Source organism: Lynx canadensis, chromosome B1, assembly GCF_007474595.2.
Source record: "Lynx canadensis isolate LIC74 chromosome B1, mLynCan4.pri.v2, whole genome shotgun sequence".
NCBI lineage: Eukaryota > Metazoa > Chordata > Mammalia > Carnivora > Felidae > Lynx > Lynx canadensis.
The window spans coordinates 201,282,024-201,308,494 of NC_044306.2; the positions used below are offsets into that span (position 1 = coordinate 201,282,024).

The window sequence follows — 26,471 nt, forward strand, 5'->3', positions numbered from 1 at the left end:
CGGACCCGCCCCCCGGCTCCCTCCGACCGCGCGGCGCCAGGGGGCGGTCGGCGGCAGCCCCGGCGAGGCGCGCCGTGACTGGCGGAGGCGCGCGGTGATTGGCAGGCGTGCCGGCCGCATAGAGGACAGAGCAGGAGCCGCGTCTTCCGAGCCGCGCCGGGAGTGGAGCGCGGCCTGCGGCCCCGCCCGCGGCCCCGCCCTCGGCCCCGCCCCTCCCGCGGAGGGCCGCGCTCGCAGGCTCTCTCCGCCGCCGGAGTCGCTCCCTCCGGCCCGGCTGCTTCGCTCCGGCCCCTGGGCGTCCGCCTCCTCGCGAGCAACTTTTCGGTGGGCCCGGAGGCCCGAGGGCGTCGCGGCGCCGCGTGCAGCCCACTCGCGGCCGGGTGAGTACTTCGGGGCGGGGGGCGGCCCCGCGGGGGCCTGGAAAGAGAGCCGGGAGACGCCGCCCGCCTGGGGCCTCAGTTTCTCCGTCTGGGCGACTGCTCCCAGCGCCCCCCCACATGTTCCCCAGAAGGTAGAGGGCCGGGTCCCGCCCCGCTTCACGGCGACCGCTCCACGGCGACCACTCCCCGGGCTTGGGTTGGGTCTTCCTCGAGGGGTGCGCGCCCCCTCGGCCGCAGCCCGGCGCCCCGGGAATCGCGGGGCCCCGCGGGTGGCCGAAGGCACCCCTGCCCGCGCCCCGCAGCGCCGGTCCCGACGTGCCCCGTCATGGCCCTTCCCCCGCGGCCGGCGGCCGGGCTCGGCGGGTCCCAGGGCGGCCCTCGCTGCCCGCCGGGACGCGGGGGGGTCCAGCCCGCACTGGGGAGCGGGCCCGCCGGAGGGGCAGCCCCTGGGTCAGGCCGAAGCCCCCACAGCCCACTTGGAATCTGTGTCGCGCTTCCTCTTCCCCTGGGGCTCCTCCTCAGTAAGCGGGGGAGGGGAGTGGCAGCCCTGGGTCCTGGCTGGTGCGAACCCGGCGGGGGGCCCCACCTCGGCCACATTACTTTCTGTTTTGACAGATGGCAGCTTTCTGCGGAATCTCGCCCTGCCCTTTTGGATGTGATGGAGCCATGCCCTCCCACCCCATTTTTTTGTAGTTGATGTTAAGAAATTCCAAGGAGCTAACATTTGTACAATATTTACACTACCCTCCCCCGTAGTCTTAAGGGACCAGGAATGATGGCCCCATTGGACACATGGCGGAGCTGGGGCTCACTGGGGATTGGTGACCTGCTCAGGGCAGGACCACGAAGAGCGCAGGGGAAGACTTCCGCCCCAGGCTGCACTGAAAGCAATCCCAGTTCTGCCTCTCCTCACCTTGGACAGTGACCCCTGGCATTTGGCCTGTTTATAAAGGGCTTTCCCTCCCGCTGGGATCTAGCCCTGCTTGCAGAGTGCCCTGGGTACCCTCTGTGCTGGACGCCCCCTCTCACTGCAGCCCTAGTGAGGGGAGCCCGGAGGCCACACTTACCACCATCCAGGCCCGGCCCCCATGTCTCCAAGAGGCTGTGATTCTCACGGGAGCCCCAAAGTGTCTGACCAGGGATTTAGAGGAAGTTTCCCCTGTATAACCTCTCCTTTGCTGTGACCCCCCCCCCCCCAGCCCCCAAGCACATGGAGCTTTGAGCACAGGGAAGGTTGCTGGGAGACCACATCCCACCTTCCTTCCCAGGATGAAATGTGTGGAGGACTCCCTACTTAATACCTCACCAGCCCCTCCCAAGCCAGGGCTGGACAGGCCTTGGGGGCTGGTCACAGAGGGGCCCCCAGCTCAAGAGGTGCCTGAGCACTGGGACAGAGACCAAACCCTGGCGCACGATGGTGGTGATAAGAAGAATCACAATAGGGAAGGAGCCTTACGCTCCTTTATAGGGCTCCTGCCCTCTTGCACATCCCCGCCTCGGAAAGTGGCACCACTGCTGTGGCCCCCGGCCACAGACCAGGCCACTCTCCGCGCCCCCACCCCTCCCATTGTGTTGGTGATACTCCCGCCTCTCCTGGGTCCAGAACCACTCTCAGATAACCTGCTCTGGACCAGGCCTTCTTACCTTGCCCTGGAGAGTTGCCCAGCCCCTTCCCTGGTCTCCCCATCCTGTCCCCACACAGCCCTGGTGGTTCTGTAACTGTCACTTTCCTGCTCGTCACTGTCTTGTACTCCTTCTGGCCCTGGACCCAGCTCTGGCTCCAAAGCCTGGCACTCATTCAGGCCCTGGGAACCTGCCCTAGCCGCCCACACAGCTTCTTCTCATTCCTGCACCCCATCCCCAAGCAGTCACTTCCCAGCCGCCTGCACCTTCCTGGTGACATTGCTGGTCACTCTCACCCCACCCCATCCCCACCGCCTTTCCTCCTGGGCAGTCCCCTGTTGGAATGCCCACGCGCCTTCCTTCCTCCTCCTTCCTTCCGCCCTCACCTGGCTCACACCTGCCTGCTTTGAAGGCTGAGTCGATCCCTCCCCTGACTTCCAAAGCGGAGTGAGACCCCCACCTTGGGTGCTTATAGCCCCAAATGCTGCTCTGTCTTTGTGGTTGTCTGTTGAGGTGACCTCCTTCCCACTGGGCGTGAGCTGCTGGAAGGCCAGCCCTGCGGGGGTCCTCTCTGGGGCGGGGAGGCCAGCTCAGTGCCTGGCAGGGGATCCGCCCACTGTCCGTGTCTGCTGTCCCCCTGGGGCCTGGTGTGCAGTGGGGGCTCGGCCACCGGGGAGACATTCATAACTGTCCTTGATCAAGGACTAGGGTATTCCCAACTTGACTCCCACTTTGTTCCTGTGCATTTGGCACGTTGAGTGGAGCCGGAATGTTCCTTGGTTTGGCCCTTAATACTCTGGGGCAAAAATAGGTATCTGGGAGCCTCCAAGGGCTTTGTGCCCTTGTCTTGAGGAGTAGCCCAGTGCCAGGGGCTGGGCTCCCAGACCTTGGGAACCCCTGGGTCCTCTTGCTTGGGGCTCAGTCGCAGATGGGTTTTAAAATCTATTTTGTCTTAATTTCAAGAACCTTATTATTATAGGAAATTAGAGAAATACATTGAGAAAAAAGTCTAAAATAAAACCAGCCATAATCCTTCCCCCCAGACAGAGTCAGTGTTGACAGTTCGGGGGCCATTTTCTTCCACGTCTTTCTGCAGGTGGGTTTTGGTGTCATTCTAAAGAGACAGGCTGATTCTCATGCTGTTTTAAATCCTGCTTAACAGTGTTATACCAACACTTTTCTTGCCTTTAAACATTTATTTGTACACAGGGTCGTGGGTAACGTCTGTATAGGACAGCACCGCGCCGACGGGTTGTAATTTTCAAAACTGGTCTCTCTGGATGGTGCCTGATGTCTGCCTGTGTGTGAAACCTGTGGGCATCCCTGCTTACTCTCCTGGGCTGGGGCTCTAGTGTGGAGGCTTGAGCAACTTGAAGGCTTCCCGTGGGGGCTTGTTCCAGAGGTGGGGCCTGCCCCCCGGGAGAGCGGGGGGGGGGGGCCTGCCTGCACAAGGACTAGAGTGTTTGGGGCAGAAGACCACACGTGGTCATCCTGCTCTGTGTCTCAATAGATGCATGGTCCGTGCAGTCCCCTCTGGGGGTGGGAGCTCCTCAGCCCAGCTCCTTAGTGCTGGAATTCGTGTTTTGATGGGATAAAAATATGCCTCGGTGCTCACGTGGAAAGAATGCCAGCCACTCTGCTTTTTTGGAGCTGACACAATGACAGGTTCCAAGCTCCCGCTCTGGCCATCAGGTGGCAGTTGGGCTTGACTGGTCCCCCCAGCAGGCAGGTTGGAGGAGTCTTGGGGCCGGGGCCCAGCTGGAGGATGATGTGCCCGTTTTGCAGTCAGGACGCTGGTGTCTGGGGGGGGGGAGGGAATTGCTTAGAGTCACAGGGCAAAAGGTCCTGGAAGCTTCTTGCCCGGCCAGCGCACCTTCCCTGAGGCCAGGCTGCCTCAGTGTCCCTTGCGCCCTAGGCCCCTAACATGTGTCAGGCAAGGCAGCAGCTAGTCTGGGTGGATGAGGTCCAGCTCCTGCCTTCCGGGCTCCTAGCATCACGGGAAAGAAAACTTGTCAAAGAAGGAAGGACCAGGGGCACCTGGGGGGCTCGGTCGGTTGATCATCTGGCTTCAGCTTGGGTCATGATCTCATGGTTCGTGGGTTCGGGCCCCGCGTCGGGCTCTGTGCCGACAGCTTGGAGCCTGGAGCCCGCTTCGGATTCTGTGTTTCCCTCAGAGTCTCTCTGCCCCCCCCCCGCTCACACTCTGTGTGTGTGTGTCTCTCTCTGTCTCTCGCTCTCAAAAATAAATAAACATTAAAAAATTTCAAAAAAAAGGAAAGACCAGACACTTGTGGGGGGTCCTTCCACCAGGAGATGGTCTGTGATCCTTCCTGTGACCCAGCCATGGCAATGAATTGTCTCCTGTGCTTTAAAATAACAAGACTTCTGATCCCAAAAGGGCTTGACCAACTCTCAGAGACCCTGCAAATTAATTTCCTTTTATTCATTCATTCTTACTAACCGTTTTACTTGAAACAGTCATTTTGACTGCCATATGAGATGCATGATACTTAGCCCGCAGGCCAGCCAGAACCTGTGTTTCCCTGGAACCCCTTTCATAATGTGTTTTTTCAACTGAGTATGCCTTTGTTCAGCACCTGAGAGAACTAGCTTGTTTATTTGTTGTTTTTTAATGCTTTATAGTTTGCAGATTACTTTCTCCTCCTCCACACCCTTAGTCCCCATAGCACCTCTACATGGAAAGTGTTATTCTTATTTGACAGATGAGGAAAAACTGAGAACAGGGAGGCTAAGTAGCTACAGGTAAAGGGAAGAACTGGGATTCACTCCTCATGTTGCTTGGTAGTAAAGTCGTGTCCAATTGGCTGGGGACGGAGCTGTCCCTCCAGACCTGGGGCGTCCTGGTAGGAGGGGGAGTGTTACCCGAGACAGGACTCAGCAGAGGCAGCGGGGAAACTCCCAGGAAGGAGGCACGCTGGGGCCTTGGCTTGGATGTCCAGTGCTGGGGGAAGGGGCTCTGCCAGAGCGCAGGCACGGGGTCAGGGGGAGGCGGAGGACGGCTTTGGGAGCAGGGGAGAGGGAAGAGAAGGCGTGGCAGGGGTCGGATTTTGAAAAGAGGCCGCATTTTCAGAGACGGGCTTTGTGGGTTTGAATTCTGACTCCCACACGGTGAGCTGTGTGGCCTCTAGCAAGGTATCCCGTTTCTGGACCCGCGTTTCCTCGTCTGCGAAATGGGGTGAGGGTTGAAGGACGAGCCACTTCTCCATCTGTCACACCTGGGTAGCAGCGGTGCCCGCTTCACAGGGCTGTGCGAGGAACCCCGAGAAAATGCACGGGAAGCGTTGAGAACGGTGTGCTCCAGACACATGTGCGTTCCTGTCAACGACCCGGGTGCCCCGGCGTAAGGTGGCCGTCTTAAGATGAGCTGCCCTCTGCCATTCCAAGAAGGTGGCACTTGATTCTGGGGGCAGCCGGCCAGGTGAGGTGGCTCGGTAGGACGTGGCCCGGTGTGGCCTAAAGAACAGACTTGTTTGCTGTCTCGGCAGGACTCTGTTCTGTGTCCCAAGTCACCCGCCGGTCTCCCCGCCCGCCGCTGGCTACGTGCTCCCTCGGGTCTGTGCGCGCCGAACAGCGAGTTTCCCGGAACTTGCCTCTTTGTTTGGTTTCCCTGAAGCCCAGGAGTTTGGAAGCTACACCAAGCGCATCGATGTCCAGGCAGAGTCACGTGGCTTGGCCAGGCTTTTGTTTTGCCCCCGGGAGATGTTTTTAAATAAGGACTCTATCCCTCTGAGGCAGGAATGTCCAGATTGAAATCGGTGGGGTTGTTTGGCGGACACAGATCCCATCTCCCGGACCCGTTTGTGGCTGGGGACAGGGCAAGCACGGCAGTGTAGATCCCGGGAACAGGCCACCTCCACCCTTCTTGGGACAACGGTCTCCAGAAACATCTGGTGAGCATCTACCCTGCAGGTGCTTGGAGCTGGGTGTTTGGGGACCCCTGGCCCCCTTGTGCAGCCTGTAGTCTCTAGCCTCATCTCGTCCTCACGGCACCCCCTCACTTTGGGCGATTGTCCCATTCATAGTGGAGGAAACTGAGGTGCGGGGAGGGGCGTGGCCCTCTCAGGACCGCAGAGCCGGGGCGGGGCGGGGGGGGGGGCCAGAGTTCCATTAGCAGAAGGGGGTGGATGTGGCCTTGAGTCCCGGGGAGGGTCACGACATCTTTTTGGAGTCTGAGGAGAAGCCTCGCCGGATCCCCCTGCTCAGCGCACACATAGACCCCGTCAGGGGCCTGTGTCCCCCTCAAGTCTATCCAGGGCACTGGGTCGAGGACCCTGGGGCACCTCCCAGAGCTTCCGGCTCCCTGCCCCGTGACTTCGGTTGCCCTCGGTTGTGGCGGTGCCGGTTTCTGCCTTGCTGCTCAACAGCACGTGAGGTCCCTTTCCTGGACTGATGGAGCCCCACCCCCTGCCACGAGGTGGCTGTAGGTCTGTGCTCTCCCGTCTGGGCCGGTTCGCCCCCTGTCCCTAGGTGCTCCCCTCTGCTTTTTAGGGTGTGTTCGTGTCTGGTGGCACTCGGGCTCCGCGGTTGTCCTGTGGTTCGGGCCAGCACGGATGGCTCTGCGGTTGGGCGGGTCTGACTGAGTCCCAGCTCCACGGGCGTTTCCCTCCCCTACAGAACGTGAGGCGGCCCCTACCCCACTTCCCTTTTCTGTCCCTTCTCTGCCCAACACTCGAGGCCCGAGCAGGCTGGGCCTGGCCCGCCTGGCGTGTCTTACCCTCGGCTTTTCTCCTCCGCAGGATGGACCCCGGCGCCCCCTCTGCGAGCCCCTCTGGCCCGCAGCCTCCACCACCGCTGCAGCCCCAGGCCCGTTCGCGGCTCAATGCCACTGCCTCGGTGGAGCAGGACGAGAGCGGGGTGCCCCGAGCCCCTGGACCCCAAGTGGGACGCGGACCGGATGTAGGAGACACAGCTGCCCCAGCCGTGGCCCGGACCCCGAGCCCTCGGAGCCAAGAACGAGCGGACAGAACAGGTAAGGGGCGGGGCCTGGAAGGCAGCAGCCCTCAGCACACGTGGCTCAGGCGCCCTGCGCGGTTCTCCCTGTGGAGCAGGGCCGTCGGGCTCCCACCCGCGCGGCGGGCTTTGCTCTTGGTGCGCAGACGTCACGCTTCCCACCTGATGGCTCACCCTCGGGGCTGGCGCCGGTCCCTCAGCAGGTCCTGTGGGTGAGAGGTCCTGCTCTGGTCCCGCACGGCGCTCAGGGAAGCCCATGTGGTCCCCCCTGCCCCCGGCCCAGTCCCCAGTGCCCTGTGGACCATGGTCCCCCATCCCCAGGCTGGACAGCTAAGGGCCGCCCCCCTCCCCACTCTTGGGCCCCTCTGAGGTTTTCATTCCCTGAGGCCTTCCCGGAGTCACCTCTCAGGGGCAGAGGTGAGCCGGTGCGTGGGCCTCAGTGGGACCGGATGGTTGGCCGTGGTGCTGGCTGTCTCGCTGACCTTGGGGGAGGGGCACTAGCCCTTGGGCCGTCCTCCATCCAGCTCCCGCTCCCCGAGTACGGCCCTGAGTGGGCATGGGTGGCACACGTGGGTCAGGTCTGCCCCCGACTCCCATGAGCCCACGGTCTGGTGGAGAGCAGAGGGAAGCATGTGGCCTGGGGAGCACCGAGGTGGCCCTGGGCCCAGGGCCGCGGCGGTGGGAAGAGACGGTGCCCGAACAAGAGGTAGGTGGGAGGAGAGGGCATGGCGGCCGAGAGAGCCTGGACCTCCGGTGACGGTGGTGAGGTTGGGAAGGGAGGGATGCGGGGATAACGCTCATCTGGCCTGTGATGGAGATACACTGGGAGGGAGCTGGGGGCAGGACTGGTCACTGGGCCGGAGCACAAGCCTCGTCTGAGACGTTTCTTCATGCTCTGGAGGCTGCTGTGGGTAGGAACGGCCGTGCGTCACCGTGAGCTTCGTGGACACTCAGAGGCAGGAGCCCCAAGCCTCTGGCTCCGATGTTTGTGGCGAGTGTAGCTGCTGTCAGCTCCGTTCTTTCTGGCACTTTACCCTGTACTTTGCAGCGCGTGTCTCACTCCCAAAGGAACCAACCCCTCCACCTAGACCGTGCGCTCGAGCACAGGTGGGGTCATGGTCATGCTGTCCTGCTCAGAGCGCCAGGTCCCGTTCCTTGTCTTCTTGGGGTACCGGCCCCTCCTCCCTGCACACCCAGACTGTTCTCTGTCCCCCAGGGCAGCCTCCAGGCCTCCCCATCTCCCTGCGCATGTGGGAAGCTCCGCCCAAAATGTGCCTTCACTGTCTCCACCTGCTGGAATCCTACCCGGCTCTTAGGGCGCGGCTGCCTCCTATACTTTCTGACCTTGACCCACAGCAGGCAGTACACGAGCCACCCTTACCTGACCTGCATGCCTGCACACGCGTGTGCGCGCACGCGCGCGCACACACACACACACACACACACACACACACACACCCGGTGGCAACAGAAATTTCCAAAACACCACTTTTCTCGCTGCGCGTGCTGCAGTCAGATCGTGTCCTTTCTCTTCCTTTGATGTAAAAGCAAACGCCGCTCGTGGGCAGTTAAATGGATTTCGGGATTTAGTGTGTCGAGACAGGCCTGCATTTTATAAAACGCTTTCTGCAGTTTGGCTCCGCTGCCGGTTCTCTGTGCACATTTCCAGGCCGGGACTCCCCGGGGCACGTGTCTGCACACGAACCGTCACTTGTTGTCGGGGCCCTGAGGCGCCCCGGGCAGGGCCGGGGCCTGACTCTCACGGTGGCGCACCCCCCGCAGCCACGTGCCCTTGACGGAGTCGGGAGGCCACGGCGAGCCTGTTCCTGCGTCTGAGGAGTGGGCGCGACCTCGCCAGCACGTGGAGTCCTGCCGGGACCTTGTACGCCAGGCAGACCGTCGTCAGGCCCCGGCGCGTGCAGAAGCGTGCTGGCGGGTCGGTGCAGGGCCGAGTCCGGGCCCGTGGTCCCCCTGGGCACCCTGTGCCGGTGCACAGCAACCGTCTGTACCTTGAGCTGCAGCACAGTCACCAGACAGCCCGGCGCCCTGGCTCCCTCACCCAGATCCTCTGCAGACCTCCTCCTGGGGGGCATCTGCTATCTTATGATCCCCCATTGAACCCCTCTTTGGACTGGTCTTCATGTTGGCTCAGGCCGTGTGTGTGCACCAGACTTTTTCTCTCCCCCAAGGGAAGCTTGTTGTGCCGCTAACTGGGTGTGTGCGCGTGTGTGTGTGTGTGTGTGGTAGGGGGTGGGGGCTCTCTTCACCTCCTCTGTCACCGCCGGTGGGTGGGATGCTATGACCTCGCTCCTTGTTCCCAGGCTGCTGAGGTGAGGCTTCATCCCCCAGGTGGTCTGTATGAGCTAAGGAAGTCCAGCTGTCACGGCCCCCTGGCCACACCTCACCTCCCCTTTCTCATCTCACCCAGGCTTTGTCATTTTTCTCTTCCTCTGGACAGGTCGCCGCTTAAGTAGACCACCCCCAGCTCAGCCATGCCGCCCGTGCGGAACCCCCAAACCCACCGTGAGCACCTGCTGTGTCTATCTGTGTGTGCCACGTGGCCAGCCCTGTCCGCAGGGCTTTCCGTGGGCCACGTCTGACCCCTCACAGCAGCCTGTGAGGGAAGTTCTGTTATCACCCCACCTAGAGGGGAAGAAACTGAGGCACAGACTTGCCCAGGTGACCCACTGCTGTGTGTCGGGTGCACAGGTGACCCGAGTCTCCTGGGTTAACACCAGCCCCGCCCAGCAGAGTTCAAACTCTGGTTGAAGCAGGCTTGAGGCTCCCCGTACAGTTCACGCTGGGCCAGTGCCTGCTTTATTCCAGAAACTCACCCGGTCCTTGGGCACTTCTGATCTTTGCATCTCCTTGAAAGATCACCCGGTTCTCCGCTTTGTCTCCGAGGCCTCTGGGCAGGCAAGGGGGCTTGACCCTGGGATCTCAGCCACAGATGCCTCACGGCTGCAGGGCATGGAAACCAGGGCTAGAAACACACTTGGTTTTAATCTGAGTGTGCAAAACAGCCCCAGGAGGGCGGGGTCGAGACTGCAAATTTCAGGTAGGAGCCAGGAGATGGCTGTGGCCTCTGGTTGCTGTCCACCCCCAAGAGGGGGGAGGGAAGCGGGCCCTGGTCAGTCTCACGGCCTTGGGGTCCCAGCCCCCTCGTACTGCTCTGCGGCTGACACTGGTCACTGAGGCGGATGCAGCGGGCCCTGCCCTGCTAGCCCTGCGCAGCCCAGACGGCGCCTGCCCCCAGAAGGGCTTTGTGGGCACGTTTCGGTGGATTCCCTGACCTGTGTGTCTGCAAACGTGTGACGCGCATTAGTTAGGTAACACCGAGAGTAAGAGTGAAAGTGACACGTCCCGTGCTGGGTACGCGTGAGGTTCTCTGCCTTAGCTCACTCGCTTCTCCAACATTTTCACGAGAAAACCTAGGGGAAGAGCGGCAGTAGATACCCCGAGGCCCCCAGCTGGTGAGGGGGAGGTTCAAACATACTCTGTGACTCTGCCTACCCGGGGGTGGCAGGCGGGGCCCTGCCACATGCCCCGTGCCTTCAGGCCCTCTCTTCAGGGTGCCCAGGGCAGGAGCAAAGCAGAGACCTCTGGGCTGAGGCCTGGGTGGTCTCGGGTGAGGACAGAGGGGTCCGCCCCCCAGGAGCCCTTGGGCCACGGGGAGTCAGAAGCAAACAGTAACGGTCCTGGCGGGCAGGCACCATGCTAGGGAGAGCTGATGTCATGGGGGCCCGGGGAGCACGAGACACCCTTTCTGCTGACCTCGGTTTGCGGCGGGTCTCCAATGGGACCGCCAGCCCTGTACAGCCTCCCAGCTGCGGGGCCACGGATGGGGGTGCTGGAGCCCTTGGGCACCCCAGTGTTGACGGAGGACCTGCCCAGTGTGGGCAAGACAGGAGGGGCTCTGCCCTCCAGGGGGGGGTCCTGGGTGGGTAAATGAAGAAGGGTCAGCACGGTACGGGGCATGCTGGATGCTAGGCCTGGGACAGGGATCAGAGTTCAGGGGCAGGGGGTCAGCCAGGTGGGCCCTTGGGGGTCGTGATAAGGAGAAGGGTGTTTTAGAGGGCATTGGAGGGTTTAAGACCTGCACGAAGCCAGGCTGGCCCCCAGGTCTCTGGCTGGGTGGTGGGGTCCAGAGCTGATGGTCTGGTCTGGACCGATACCGATGTGGGACCATGAGCAGAAGCAGAGTGTCGAGGCCCTGCCATCCCAGGGACAAGTCACAGCAGTGGACCACATGGGTTCTGAGGCTCTGCTCGAGGAGCCAGCCACTGATAACTGAGGAAGTTTTCTGCACACATCGTCTCGTTCTGATCCCGATTCACGCCCCGGTCTCTCTGGACGCCCCACCTGTGCTGTGACCCCCTCGCTGTAGGATGTCCTGTCACAGGACGGCAGGGGCAGTGAGTCTGTCTTGGGCGCGGTGGTTTCCTGAGACCTTTGGAAACTTGGCAGTGTGCCCTTAATCGGTCACCTTTAACCACCCACTTATGTCCCAATCCTCAGGTGTCACCTCCTCCAGGAAGCAACCTCCCGCTGCGCCCCCCCGCCCCCCCGCCACCATCAGGCAACACCTCCACAGCCTTGACCTTCCGGCCTGGACCCCTGCCTCAGCTCAGCCAGCCCCAGGCAGAGACGGGGTGGCAAGGATTTTTCACCGTTTGTTTATAAGAATCAGAGTCAGCATCACAAAGGCTGATGAGACACCCTGTTAGTGCAAGACAACCCCCACTCCCTGGGTATGGGACACCCCCTTGGCTTAGGGCAACCCAGCCACCCCAGGTGTGGGAGCTGCGTGGCCTTGGACAAGTCTCCCTCTTGCTTCAAGGGGACCCAGCCATCCTGAGTATGGGCACCTGTTGGGGCGGGGCGGCCACAGCAATGATGCGGACACACGACGAGGACACACGGTGTCCTTGACTGCAGGGCCCCCGTGAAAGGCGTCCTGAGAGGACCAGGGCATCCAGGAGGCCTAGACTCGTCGGGGCGGGACTGGGGAGGTGGGATGGCAGCAGCCGCCCAAGACAAGAGCTTTGGTCGTTACCGTTCCTGCAGGCGTCAGGTGGCTCCTCTCCTAAGAGCTCTGGGTGTGCATTCCGCAATTCAAAACTACTTCCGCCGCAGACCTTGCTAGCATTCTTCGTGAACGAGGCTGTCGGCCGTGGGAGCGCTTCGTGCACAGGCCTCCCAGCTCGCAGCCGGGGTCCTGACGCTGTCCGGAGTGGACGCCAGACTTGCTCACCACCCTCTTTCCTTTCTGCAGAGCACCTGCTCCAGCCGTGGGGGTGCGGGGTGAGCTCAGTGCAGTCACCGTGCCGAGCACGGGCTGTGTCCCTGCGCTGGCATGTGCGGGGACAGGAAGGCCGCAGACCCTTCTGGCGATCCTTCCCTGGGCAGCCCCCACCCCCTCGTCCCTCCATCCTGCGCCGTGTATCCAGTCGTGCTGTCCCACGCTGGCCGGAATCTGGGGATGGGTCAGACCCACTGGACGGATCGTCCCCACGAAGGCTGGTGGGAGCTTGGAGACACCGTGTGGACACTGCATCCCGGGTTGCGGAGGGAAGATAGCAGTGGGCCCTGCTGGGAAGAGGGGACGGCATCCTGGGGGCTCTGCTCACCTCACCAGCTCCGGAGAAGATGAAGGGTCACGTACCAGGTCAGCAGGGCACGGGGTCTGTGGGCACAAACAACGAAAAGACGGGGGTCGGCGTATACGTGGGTCTCCGTGGGCTCCGGCAGAGGTGTGCGGACCTGCCCAAGGCCACGCAGCTCTTGCTGCTTCGTGATAGGAAGCTCTTCAATAGTGAGTTCGAGCCAGGACCCCTTCGGTCGTCAGTGACACAGAAACACAGCGTAAATGGACGTAAGCGAGAAATCAGGAGCTGAGAGGAATTTCTCAGTCCCGTGGATCTGCAGAGTGTAGGCTGTGCTGGCTCTACACGTGGCTGGATGCAGGGGCTCAGAGGACGTGATCAGGAGCCCCAGCTCCACCCTCCCTCCCTCTGGTGGGCTGTCCTCACCGGGCGGCCTTCCGGGGCTCCGGGGGGCATCCATCAGCCGAGTCCTAGCGGAAGGAAGCCTGCTCCCCGATAGTTCAGCACGGACCCCGCTGGCCTGGCTTGGGTCTGTGTCCATCTCTGAACCAGGCGCTGTGGTCAGGGAGACAGAGGCTTCTGATGGGCCAGGAGGGCGTGCTGTACCCACCCTGCACTGAGGGACAATGCCACCGGACCTCGAGGACCGAGATGGGGAAGGGTGGGTACCCAAGAGGGGCATCAAAGTGCTACTATCAGAGAAAGACAGGAACGCGGGTCGGACATGCACAGAATAGTGCGTTTCGTGGTCTGTGGTCCATGCTGACTCAGCCAGCTTCTGGGGGCGTCCTTTACGGGGCTGAACAGTAAGCCTGTGACCTGTGGGAAGGCTCCTACTTACATGGAAAAAGCCAGAGCCCTCTGATGGGTCTGCAGCGTGGGCCCGACACTTGAGCGGTAGAGAAGTATTTATGTCAGTGCCAAATGGGAGCTGGAATAATAAAGGTGTGGCATGTATTTCAACGAGACTTCTCGAAATGTCAGGCTGTGAGTAACTTCTGTGAAAAATTAATCACGGACAGAATCTTTGTAGCCAACAGATATATGCTCGAGTCTTCTATATCCTGATTAAGGCACAAAAAGAATGTGGGCTTGTGAATTTGGTTAAGAAAAGTTTCGAACTTGTGGGAGGCGCCCCATGGGTGCTATGGTGGGAAGTGCAGTGTCACCGAAGGGCAAAGGCCCTGGGGTCAGCTGAGAGGTGGGGAGCATGGGCAGAAAAGAAACCTACGTTTTGGGAATGCTGGCTCTGACCCAGCCACTTCATACGAAGTATCTCGTTCTTTATAACCGTCCTGTTGGATGGATATTAACGATTAGGTTGAAAATAACTGGCTAGGTCACACAGCACTTCGACGTTGAAGGCACAGTCACACACAGGTTAGATTTCTCTCCACGCCACACTCCTTCCCTGGGAGCCTGCAGGCTTTGTGTTCTCCTGTTCTAGGCCAGAGAGCGCATCCAGGGGCTGGAGGGGCTGGGACAACAGCCAGAAGGGAGAAGTGACCTTGCTGGTTGGCTCAGGAGGCGCCAGGGTCCTGGCCGCGAGGACAGGCAGGGTGGGCGTGCTGAGGCCATTGCTGGCAGGGTCCCCGGGGACCTCAGGGAGGAAGTCCAGTCCGAACTCCTCAGGGAGGGTATTTTCCAACCGCCCACCAGGAGGGCGATAGTGTGTGTCCCTTAGCGTGAGGTCTTGAGAAGAAGCCTCCCCTCTTGGAGCTGTGTCCTCAGTCCCCTGTGCCTCTCTGCCTTTGAACCTGTGGGCCGTGTTGGCTCAGACCCCTGTCGCATCCCCCCGGAGTCCTGTGGCCCGTGGACTCGGGTGCCCGGAGTGCAGCAGCCTGTGGCCTTGGCTGACACAGGCAGAGCTGAGAAGGGCCTGGATGAACCAGTCAGGAAGGCTGGTCATCGGGTGTTGTTACTGGGGACCGTTTTTGTTTCCCTTCATTCTGCCTCCCGTTTCCAGAAACATCTAGAGAGTGAGGAGGCTGTCGTGTCTCATAAGCACCTGCTCTGAAGTCAGCAGTGCTGCGGCCGCATCCCGCGAGCTACTGCGAGGTGTCTTATGCCTGCCAAGGTGGGATGCGGGGTGAATGGAGGCGGGAGAGGAGCCGGATGTGGGCCCCCGAATATCGGTTGTGGAAATCAAAGACAGGCACTGGTAAAAAAGGATTTGTTTTTAAACAAATTGTTTATTGTCACGCTGCCGACTGCTGGTAAGGTTGCGGTGACGTTGGTATAGTTCCACGACGCTGTGTAACTTGGGGTAACTTTTTGGAGACTAGGCTGCAGCGTGAGCCGTAGCTGTTTGGGCCTTGGGCCTAGGATTCAACTGAAAGGGCTGTGCCAGGAGAGTAACCCCCAAAGGAAACACATACACGGAGTGGTTTGTGGCACCGTTTCATACAATTAGGGAGTATTGGGAATCACGTAAGGGCCCAGTGGAGTGGAGGGGCCCGGCACCCTGGGCGTGTTCCTCCGACCGGATCTCTGAACTGTGGCAATGCTGGATTTCACCGCAGGGTAATGTGGGAGATCGGTTACGATTCACTGTTGTAAACGTGTATATGTCAAAATGTGCGTGCACAGATTGTGACCCCCAAAAGTCGGGTGTATGTAGACGACAGTCTTGGAAAACATGGATTTGGAGTGTTTATTGGGGCACAGGTGTTTATCTGGGTCAGGGGCTTTCCCGCTGGAGCCCTGGGATCTTTCTGGAGCCCCAGTTCAAGCAGGCCTGCCCTCAGGCGTGGCGGTGGGACTGGGGTCGGGGCCCCCGTGTCCTTCCCGCCGCTCTGAGCCGCTGCTGAAGACCCCCGTCCGTGGCAGGTTTGCTGTCCGTGCTCTGGGGCTGTCTGCATCCTGGATGGCAGCTTTCTGGAGTTTTCTCTCCACGTCTGGCCTGGATTTCCACAGAGCTACCCCGGGTCGAGCACATTCTCGCAGTCCCCTCCACTCCCAACGAGCGACAAGGACCGGCCTTGTGACGTTCTGTCTGCTTCTCTTCTGTGCTAAAGGGCCCGTGAAGGGGGATGTGGAAATGCCCTTTGAGGAAGTCCTGGACAAGGCCAAGGCGGGGGACCCCAAGGCACAGACGGAGGTGAGGACGGCATGTGGGTGGGAGGCTCAGGCCTCGGCCCCACCACGTGGCGGCCCTGCGAGGGGCGGGTGCCCTGGGAACAGGGAGCAGGGGAGCCGGCTGACTACGCGCTGTGTGCAAGGCCCCCTCTCTTCCATGGTCTCCGTGTCGTTCTGCCTCCCGCCACTCCTCTGGGGACCCCGCGTTCTCTCCCGTGTCCGGCTCACGCCTCATCTTGGGCCCCTCCTCCTCTGGGACACCTTCCCCACCTCCTGCCTGCCCTCAGCACCTCCACCCTCCTCTCATGTCCTCTGTAGAGGGGGCACCATACCCTCCCCGGGGGCTGCTGAGAGGGTCTCACAGGCCCAACCTGGTGCAGGTCTGAAGCTCCCAGAAGGTGGGGTGGGGAGGTGGGCTGGCCTGAGTGACGGGGTCGGGGAGGCGGGCTGGCCTGGGTGACGGGGGTCGGGGAGGCGGGCTGGCCTGGGTGACGGGGGTCAGGGGGGACGGGCTGGCCTGGGTGACGGGGGTCGGGGGGGACGGGCTGGCCTGGGTGACGGGGTCGGGGGGGACGGGCTGGCCTGGGTGACGGGGGTCGGGGGGGACGGGCTGGCCTGGGTGACGGGGGTCGGGGGGGACGGGCTGGCCTGGGTGACGGGGTCGGGGGGGACGGGCTGGCCTGGTGACGGGGGTCGGGGAGGCGGGCTGGCCTGGGTGACGGGGGTCGGGGGGGACGGGCCGGCCTGGGTGACGGGGGTCGGGGGGGACGGGCCGGCCTGGGTGACGGGGGTCGGGGGGGACGGGCCGGCCTGGGTGACGGGGTCGGGGGGGACGGGCCGGCCTGGTGACGGGGGTAGGGGGGGACGGGCCGGCCTGGGTGACGGGGTCGGGGGGGACGGGCCGGCCTGGGTGACGGGGTCGGGGAGGCAGGTTGGCCTGGGTGATGGGGTCGGGGAGGCGGGCTGGCCTGGGACACTGGGGCAGGACAGGGTCTGGAAGCCGGAGCTTGCGCGGCCATGGGGAGCAGGTCGGGGCCAGCACACAGAGCCGGAGCCCCGGCGCATGCGTGTGGGGACTGCTGTGGAGCGCGGCCTGACCAGGTTCTCGCCCGCAGGTGGGGAAACACTACCTGCAGCTCGCCAGCGACGCAGACGAGGAGCTGAACAACTGCACTGCCGTGAGCTGGCTCATCCTCGCCGCGAAGCAGGGCCGGCGTGAGGCGGTGAAGCTTCTCCGCCGGTGCCTGGCGGACAGGAAAGGTGGGCCCGCAGGAGGCTGCGGTGGCTGCCGGGGACACACGGCTTCTTGCTACATCAGCACGTAACAGCAGGGGGAGAATACGAAGCTGGTGGCACTCTTTTTGTTTTATTGGGGTTTTTTTTAACGTTCATTTATTTTTGAGACAGAGAGAGTCAGAGCATGAGTGGGGGAGGAACAGAGAGAGGAGACACAGAATCGGAAGCAGGCTCCAGGCTCCGAGCTGTCCGCACAGAGCCTGACGGGGGCTCGAACTCACGGACCGCGAGATCATGACCTGAGCCGAGGTCGGAAGCTCAGCCGACTGAGCCACCTGGGTGCCCCTATGGGTTTTTTTTTTAATGTGTGTTTTTGAGTGAGAGAGGGAGACAGTAAGAGTGGGAGGGGCAGAGAGAGAGGAGACACAGAATCCGAAGCTGGCTCCAGGCTCCGAGCTGTCAGCACAGAGCCTGACGGGGAGGCTTGAACCCACGAACTGTGAGGTCATGACCTGAGCCGAAGTCGGACACCCAACCGACCGGCCACCCAGATGCCCCTGAAGCTGGTGACGCTCTCGAGAAATAAGTGTAAATTCTGTTTTGCCAGTGCTTTTGTCATTTGGACGTTGTTTCCAGAGCATAACATGGGATGTTTAGCCAACAAAGCCGCTCATCCTATCTTTAGTGTGTGTAGGTGTCTGTGAGTAGATCCCTTCTGAGTTCGAATCCAGATTGAGGAGTGGATCACAGAGCCATTGGAGAGTCAGCTTCCCTGTGATGCAGGAGGACAATGTGACAGTGGCCGGAGGTCAGGATGGAACTCCCTGGACTGACTTTGCATCCGGTCTGGGCCGAACGGCTGGGAGACCATGGGCCAGTGAAGATCTGCTCAGATGCATTCATGCCTGGAAGGGAACAGATGTGGAGGGCGGTGGGGGGGACAGCGAGACAGAGCCCGGCCACGTGTGGTCGCATATTCCATTATCCTGCCCAAGGGAAATGGCTTGTCCCTGGTGCCGTGGAGCAGTGTGCTTCTGGGGGCTTCCCACCTTGAGACAAAGGAATGGGTATGTCATAACGGGTTTTTTTTAAACAAAGTTTCTCCAGATTGTAGAAGTGTTTGATGCTTATCATATAAAATGTGGAATACATAGAAAACAGAAAGATACAAATTACTCATAACTTGGAAACCCAGAAAGAAAACGCTCTGTAGTCTGGTGTATTTTCTTCTGGTTTTGTATTGTACCGTTTTTAGAATTACATTTTTTATATAGAATCTGCTTTCTTTGGAAATGGGGCTAGTGCCTCTGAAAACCTGGAATGGTGGCGTTCTGTTAGCCGGGATTTCTCGCCAGCCCACCTTCCTGTTCTGGAGCAGGAGGGAGGGCCGGGTGCTGGCCCGAGTCAGTGTGGCCCACGGCCCACGTGGCCCGGAAGAGGGGCTCGAGTCAGGACCCCGGGACCCAGGGCGGGTGCTAGACGGGGCCGGGAGCGGCCTCACGTGCTCCGCACCCCCACTTTCTCACGTTGGGTGCTTCCTGATCTTGAGAGAAACGTGTGCTCAGATGGAAAATTTGGAAGATGTGTAAAGGGAGAAAAAAATCCCGTCTCTCTCTGCGGCGAGTCTCTGTCTCCCTCGGAAAGGCAGCAGTGCGGGGACACAGCTTTCCCGGCCGTCTTAGGAGGGGCAGTGCCCGGGAAGTGCCGTGGACACAGGGGAGTCCCGCTCTTGCACCCAGGCCGGTGACCCTGGTTACGTGTCTCTGACGCCCATGGTTACCTGCCACCCTGTTTGTCTCTGACTCCCTGGCCGCCTGCCCCCCGGGGTCGCCTCCTGCAGGGCCAGGCCGTGCTCTGAGCTGGAAAGTCCGGGACTTGGCCAGATGGCCTTTTTGGTCAAACGTCTGTTTCTGCCCTGGTGACCACAGGTGCCTGCAAAACCTGTCGCCTGAGTCCCCTCCCAAGCCCCCGCAGCAGAGCTGGTCTGGGCCCAGAGCATCGCTAAGGACACCCAGGCGGGCGGGATGAGGCCTTTAATGCCTCTTGTCTCCTAGGCATCACTTTCGAGAACGAGCAGGAGGTGAGGCAGCTCTCCTCCGAGACTGACCTGGAGCGGGCCGTGCGCAAGGCGGCCCTGGTCATGTACTGGAAGCTCAACCCCAAGAAGAAGAAGCAGGTGGCTGTGTCAGAGCTGCTGGAGAACGTCGGGCAGGTCAACGAGCACGGTACGCGAGCCTCGTGGGGACCAGCCCTTCCCGCGGGCACCTCATGGGCTTCTCCGGAATTCTGGGGGCTTCCCTATGGGGACTCTGGGAGCCTAACTGGGGGCTCCCAGGGACCTTGTCTCGGAGACCTCATGGGTCTCCTCTAAGTAAGGCTCAGGGAGGGTCCCTCCTGGGGTGCCATCCTGTTCTTGGGGTCCCCTTCCTTAGCCGTGTCCTGAGCTCTGGAACGGTCGATGGGCTGGGCGCCCACAGGCAGAGCTGTAGATCATGTCATTCTTAGGGTGTCCTGCTCCTCCTGAGGGGACGGAAGCTGGGGGAGAGTAGCAGATGCCGGCAGGGACTCGCGGTTCCAGGGGTGTGGGGCCGGCTGTGGCTCTGATGGCCTCCCTGAGGCAGGCCTCATCTCCGGCCTCCACAGCCCCTCCCCCAGTTTCCTGACCCGGCAGCCAGCCAGAAGGACAGATCGGGCAGAAGAGCGGGCATCCCTGGCTGGGTACGGCCCCTTCGTTTCCCAGGGCCCGACCTGGCTTTTTCCTCTTCATCAGCTCGAGGAGCACCTGCCTCCCGCTGTTCAGAAAGTTGATTCCTGCCCTTGGGTACACACGACAGGGCCTGGGGCCACCTGCCAGCAGCAGAGAAGGCTGCCCGGTGGACACCTTTGCCCCTTCTCCTGGGGTCTCTGGGCAGGACCCCTGTCTGACTAGACCTCTGGCGACCAGCCCGCTCTCTTGGCTCTCAGCTCTCTCGGTGCTGGGGCCGAGCCGAGGCGTCCGTGAGGCCTGGGGCTTGGGCGGCAGCACCCGGAGAGGCATGCTTGCTGTGCCGAGCTCGGGGCCGCCCCCTGGAGCCCCAGGGGCCCTGCAGTGCCATAGGTCAGCCCCCACCCGCTGCCCCCCGCCCCGAGGCAGTCCCAGCGTGTCCGGGCCCCTGTGGCCCCCGGTCACTCTCGGTCACAGTGCTTCTCACCTCGTGTTGTCACTGCCTGACCTGACCCTGCGAAGGCACGCCTCGGCGCCTGGCAGGCAGACTGGACTGCTTGCCAGATTGGGGGCGCGGCAGGTGGTGGATGTTGACAAAGGGGCAGAATTCTTCAGTCCCGGCTCAGCGCTCAGCCGTTGAGCAGACTCTTGTGGGGCCCCTTCCAGCACCAGGGCTGGGGAGACCGGGAGAGGCCTGACCCGTGGCCCCAGGTGCTCCGTCTGTTCGCAGAATCAGGGGAAAATCATGCCAAGGGATGGTGCCAGCAAAGCTTATGCCGACCAGAAACTGCGGTGTGTCCTCTGCCCTGGCTGCATCCGCAGAGGAGGTGGCTGTGCCCCCTGGGTGCCAAGTCGGCCTCGTGGGCGGAGGCTCAGAGGTGGCCCTCACTGTGCCCACCAAGGGCTACAAGGAGGCCCCAGGCCCTGCAGCCCCCAGAGTTCAGGGGCCGGTTTCCGGAGGGCCGCAGGGCATGTGGGAACGGTTAGTCCTGTTCTCTGATTTCTCTGTCTGCTCTGTCACTTACAGATGGAGGGGCACAGCCAGGCCCAGTCCCCAAGTCCCTACAGAAGCAGAGGCGGGTGCTGGAGCGCTTGGTTAGCAGCGAATGTGAGTATGGCCTCCAGTCCCGCACCTGTGACAGCTTTAGCCCAGCCGTTAGGCCCCCCAAGCCGGGCACCACCTCCACCCCTTGGGCACCACAGCACATGCCCCAAGGCCTTGGAGGCGGGACGGACTTCTCTTCCCAGCCCATCTGGGGCTGTCGGTGTTCTGGACAGTGGGATCTGGACTCTGCCCAGCAGGAGCGCATGGCCTGGAGGGAAGAGGGACAGGGCACAGAGAGGGCAGTGTGACGGTCCCTGCAGGGCAGAGGGATGGGGGGAAGGTGAGTGCATCTGGGGTGCCTGAGTAAGTCTGCAAGGATGAGGAGGCAGTTAGCCCCTGAAGGGTAAAGGGGAGGGAACCGCACACAATGGCCTGGCGGGGCAGTTGTGGGGGGGGGGGCTCCCAGCAGGGAGTGTGGGGGCCCCCCCAGCACGGGCTGCGGGAAGGTTGGGAATGGGGGATTTGGGGCATCCAGTTAGGAGAGGTCCCCAGATGCTCTGTGTGCAGCTGCCCAGCCGGGTGGTGGTGGTCAGAGTTCCCCGGGGCCCGAGTTCCAGGGGAGACAGACGGGAGGGGCCCAGGGGCTGCTCACCACTGACAGGAGGCCTGGGTCCTCCCCCAGCTCGGCCACACACTCTCCTCCTGACCTCAGGCAGGCCTGGCTTTCCTCCCTGGGGCTCAGTTTCCCCTTCTGCACAGTGGTGGTCAGATTAGAGGGCCGAGGGCCCCACCAGCCCTGAGAGCTTCTGTACGGGGGTGGAGGGGGTGGCGTGCTTCCCCCCTTCTCACCGTCTGTCTCTGATGTGTCATTGGAACTCTGGGGGCATAGCGCATCCTGGGCCTGGCTTCCCCAAGGCCCCGGGCATGTAGGACCCTGAAGCGGAGAGGAAAGTGTATGGCCGATAGGAACCAGAAGGATGGGAGGTTTTAAGGGGGTTTTTTGCGCAGAGGTGCCGGGAGCCTGTCTGGGGTGAGGCGCGCCTCTGGGCAGAGGTTCGTGAGGGTCAGTTCCTCCCGAAATAGGACTGCGTGTGGCGATCTCGGAAGGTCCCTGCTCAGCTCTGCCTTCTCCACCCTGGGGATTTTATGATTAACGGCTCGGAGCTCTCCTGCGGACCTCATAACTGCCAGAAGGTCACGGGGTCCTGGGGGAGACCACGTGCTCTGGGCTGGGAGGGATGGGCCTGAGGCCCACCCGCGCTGAGAGCTGGGCAGAGACGTGGCCTCTCCAGGCGGGTGTGGACAGTGCCGTCCACGGGTCCCAGCCCTGCCATCAGGCGGCCAGGCCGGCCTCCCCTCTGGCTTGGGCTGCCGGCCCCCCCTCCTCACTGGGACATTCCCAGCAGCTTATGAACATGTGCCTATTCTCCCACCTCAGAAAATGAAGACGAGACCCTCTCTGGGCCCCTCGTGCCCGTAGCAGCCACCTGCCCTGTTTCTCTGCTCCCCTTTCTAAGGAAGGTGGAAAGGTGCACATGCGGTCCGTTTCTTGGCTCCTCTCCCCACTTCTCCCAGGGCCTTCCGCGCGTCATCCCACCAGAATGGCTCTGTCCAACGCCTTGGTGACTCATCCTTATGCCCCATTGTGTCCATACTCCACGCCTTGGTGGCCGGTTTCGTGGCATCAGAGGCCACCCATGAGCCCAGTCACACAGCCTGGGCCAGGCCACTGGGCCCCATTTTCTCCCCTGCTTGTTCCATGTCGGCTCCAGCCTTACCTGTCCCTGTGTGGGCCCCGCCAAGGCTGCCCGGTCTTGACCCTTGCCGCTACCCCGGCTCGTGTTAAGGAACAGCCCCTTGTCTGCGCCCCACCCTCTCCGTGGTGCTCACTGCGTTCCAGACACTGTGTCCTTTGCTCTTGCTGCTGTCTGTTGCTCTTTTCTGCGATGGGCTTCTGTCCCCAGTGTCCAGAACGCAGTCCCCGCGTGGGAGGCCTCAGAAGCGCCTGGCGAACGGCAGCCCTGGGGCTGGCGGCCCATTCACGATGGTGGTCTCTGTGCCGAGTCACTCACTGCACCTCCCCGGGCTCCCCTCTCTCCCTCTGCCTGGAGGACGGTTCCGGGGGACAGCCGGTCACGTCTGGCAGCCAGCTGTCTTTAGCACGACCCCACTAGACCAGGAGTCCAGACTTGTGCACACGTTGGGTCCGTGCGCACATACCAGGCCTTCCCAGTGCTTAGTACGGTGCCTGGCACGTAGTAGGTCCTCAGTGGATGCACGCTGAGTGGAGGGGGGGGCAGGTGGCTGGGCCGTGGGCTGCAGGTGGCCGTCACCAGAGCTGGGAGCAGCCAGGGCTGAAGGAGAGGAGGTGGCTGCAGGGCTGGTGGGGGCAGACCCTGGTGTTGAGAGCTGGGCAGCGGGGGGTTCAAGGGAGGGACTGCTGTCCCCAAGGCGAGGAGGCAGGGTGCCCGCTCTCCTCCGGTTGGCCCGTCTGTGCCCGCCTGTCTGTCCAGGACAGAGAGGTTTGTGCCTGGCGTGCTCGGCCTCCCTCCGCCGGGGCCCAACCACCGTCCCCTGCCTTGCCCATCCGTGCGGGGTGACCGTGTGCTCGCGGTGTGGGCGGACCCTGTGCCGTTCTCTCTTGTGCCCCAGCCAAGAGCTACATAGCGCTGGATGACTTCGTGGAGATCACCAAGAAGTACGCCAAGGGCATCATCCCCGCCAACCTGTTCCTGCAGGACGATGACGACGATGAGCTGGTGGGCAAGAGCCCCGAGGACCTGCCCCTGCGCCTGAAGGTGAGTGGGGCCGGGGGCCCAGCCAAAGGGCGATCACCGTGCAGCCTGGTGCCATGCAGGAAGGAACGGGCAGGAGGCCGCTGCGACACGGGAGCCTCCGGGACTGGGCAGCTTGTCTGGGGAGGCGTGCCCCGTAGGGATGGTCCCCATAACTGCATGAGGGTGTGTTCTCGAGAGAGGGGCCTTTCACATGCACTCAGGCTCCAAACCCAGGGACGCAGGTGGGGCGGTCATGCGCGGGTGTGACGGACGAGCACGGGTACCCCCCGGGCCGTTCTCCGCGGAACACCACAGGCAGCAGAGTGGCAGGCTCTGGAGTCCGACTTTCACCGAGACCTTGTCATTTTGAAAAATGATCCGTTTACGGCACGGAATGGAGGTCGGTTTTGCAAAGATGCCTTTCCCCAGACGCAGAGTGCTGGTACTGAGAGACCATGAGAATCCTGCCGGTCCCTGTTTACCCAGATCCGCGGGGGCTCGGGGGAAAGCCAAGTGCAGTGTGGATAGTAGCAGAGGCCACTGTGGGCTGGCCAGACGGAAGGGAGACACTCTGGCCCCCGCTGTCGGCCCGCGAGCAGTCACAGACAGTGAGGAGCAAGCACGGGGCATACAAATACGTGCAGAAGGCAGGGATGGCGGGCCATGCCCCTTCTGTGACAGCTTTCACTTCCCTGGTCACGCCATTGAGACCACGGTGCAGGCGGTTCCCCAGCTCAGCTCTCTGACTTGCAGAGTCTGCCGTGATTCCGCAAGCCTGGCTGCCTGACCCGGCACGAGCGGCTCTGAGCAGACGAATCATCGAGAAGCTCGTGGCGTTAGTCGTCCTAGCACCCGTGTGGTGCGAGCTGAGTGGGAACCGGGGTGAATCACCATCAGTGGGGCAGAGGGGCAGGCGACGGCTGGGCCGCCAGCAGGCAGGAGCTGGGGGGACAAGGAAGCATGGGGAGCCCCCGTGCCGGAGACAGCTTGGTATAGCACCTGACAGGAGCCCAGATGCGGAGGCTCAGACCGGGGCGGCCGGCGCGGTGGCCGCGCTCGGGACCAACCAGCGAGCTGCGTGAGTCCCCCGAGATCAGGTGCTGTGGCGAGCCACAGGCCAGGATGGCCAAGGAGCCTGACCAAGGGAGGTCACGACTTTATTGAAGGTCCACTCTGACAGGCTGGGGCTGTGAGTTCACAGATAGTTGCTTTTAGTTTCCTTAGAACTGGAGAGAAGGGGGGTGGGGCCCTGGCCGTTGTTCTTGGCCAAGCCGAGGTGCTTCCGAAATGCAGTGAGGGTCAGAGGTGAAAGGGTGAGTCTGGAGGGCCTGCGGGCAGGCCTGCGCTGTCCCCCCTAATGATGCCTGTTTGCATAGCAGCCTGGCTGGGACAGTAAATTCTGTCACTCTCAGTGTTGGGAGACGTCTGAGAGTCCTTTCTGGGAAAGAGATTTAAAGTACTCTGACAAGAGGGGCGCCTGGGTGGCGCAGTCGGTTAAGCGTCCGACTTCAGCCAGGTCACGATCTCGCGGTCCGTGAGTTCGAGCCCCGCATCAGGCTCTGGGCTGATGGCTCAGAGCCTGGAGCCTGTTTCCGATTCTGTGTCTCCGTCTCTCTCTGCCCCTCCCCGCTCATGCTCTGTCTCTCTCTGTCCCCAAAAAAATAAATAAACGTTTAAAGTACTCTGACAAGAAGTACACGGGGCTCTGAGTTTCCTTCAGGTTTTGAAACCATCAGAGCACTTGCATGCCTCTATAGTTTGTCTCATTAAAAGTCTTTTGCCAAAGAGACGGTGAATCCTAGCAGGTGTCTCCAAAACTGGAGGCTGTTGCAGCTTTTATTTTATTTTATTTTATTTATTTGTTTTTTTTCAACGTTTATTTATTTTTGGGACAGAGAGAGACAGAGCATGAAAGTTGCAGCTTTTATAGCCTTTTGGAGGCAGAGGAAGAGCAGTGTGCTCTGTCTTCTGGCCCCAGCGAGGCGCCTGGTGCCTCCGTGAGCGCATGTGGCCCCCACAGGAAGGCTCCAGACTCCAGGCCCCGGGCTGCGCCGGCCTCTTTTGTGGCAGATGAAACCGTCGTAAGAGTAAATGCAGTAAAATCCACACGGTTTTCACGTCAGTCATCGCGAGATCCAACGTGTGAACACTCACCGGGGTCTGAGCCTTGCCGTGACCTGCCGGGTCCCAGATGGGCCCCTTGGTTAGCGGCCTGTCGTCACACCCCTGGCCTCTTGGGTCAGCAGAGCGACCGACGACCTCCGACCTGGCCAGAGCGCGCTGTACCTTCCTGTCGTAGAACTGACTCCCTGCTCTGTTTTTTTTTTAAATCTGTTTCCTGCTCAAAGGACAGCTTGTTTTAATTTGTTGGACTTTGTCTACAGAAAGGTTTTCTGTTTCCCAATCCAGTGGGTCCCCAAGAGCAGGGTCTGGATGGAAGTGACCGGGGACAGAGTTGGGACCCTGAAAGGGAAGGACTCGCTGGTCCTCATGGCCTTCAGGCCTCAGCCGACAGAGGCCGGACACCCTGGACAAGCTGGGCATTAGGTTGGAGAAGCTTCATTGTCCTTGAAAGTTCCTCTCAACTACTTTGTGTGGCCTCAAGGGCAAAAAACAAAAGGTGTGAGTGGCTCGGAGCCTGGGGGGAGAACTTGAGACCCATCTCAAGGTCCCAGCCGCAGGGCACGGAGAATGACCACTGACCACAGCGGCCGGGAGACGCCTCTAGTCCGTCTGCCACTAGCTAGCGAGGCCCCCGTCCCCAGGGATCGGCTGCGCCAGCCTCGCTGACACACCTGTCCGCTCGTTCTGAGGCGGTGGACCTCCAGCCAGCCTGGCTCTGTGTCAGAGGGGCCCCCCCAGGGGAAGCCCGGAGCCCATGGGTGTCCGCGGACGCCTGTTTGCCCCCTGCCAAGCATCACAAGTACCCGCCGAGACTAACGTTACAGGGCCCAGCACTCGCTGGTGGCCGTCCCCAGTCACGTATGAGTGTGGCGTCTGCTTTCCGGGAAGGTCACTAGCCCCGGGGAGCTGGGGGAGTAGTTAGCTGGG

The 26,471-nt window shown here is 61.6% G+C and overlaps 1 protein-coding gene across 1 annotated transcript in view; it reads left to right on the top strand.

Annotated features, from left to right (window-relative positions):
• Positions 1 to 263: 263 nt before the first annotated feature.
• The window catches only part of WFS1 (wolframin ER transmembrane glycoprotein), a 30,123-nt gene continuing 3,915 nt past the window's right edge, over positions 264 to 26,471 (top strand). The window contains exons 1-7 of the mRNA XM_030314242.1: positions 264 to 380; positions 6,761 to 6,993; positions 15,598 to 15,680; positions 16,774 to 16,918; positions 18,949 to 19,119; positions 20,626 to 20,706; positions 23,296 to 23,441. Of these exons, the coding sequence (XP_030170102.1) occupies positions 6,762 to 6,993; positions 15,598 to 15,680; positions 16,774 to 16,918; positions 18,949 to 19,119; positions 20,626 to 20,706; positions 23,296 to 23,441 (858 nt within the window). The 5' untranslated portion in view covers positions 264 to 380; position 6,761. The remainder of the gene's footprint in view (positions 381 to 6,760; positions 6,994 to 15,597; positions 15,681 to 16,773; positions 16,919 to 18,948; positions 19,120 to 20,625; positions 20,707 to 23,295; positions 23,442 to 26,471) is intronic.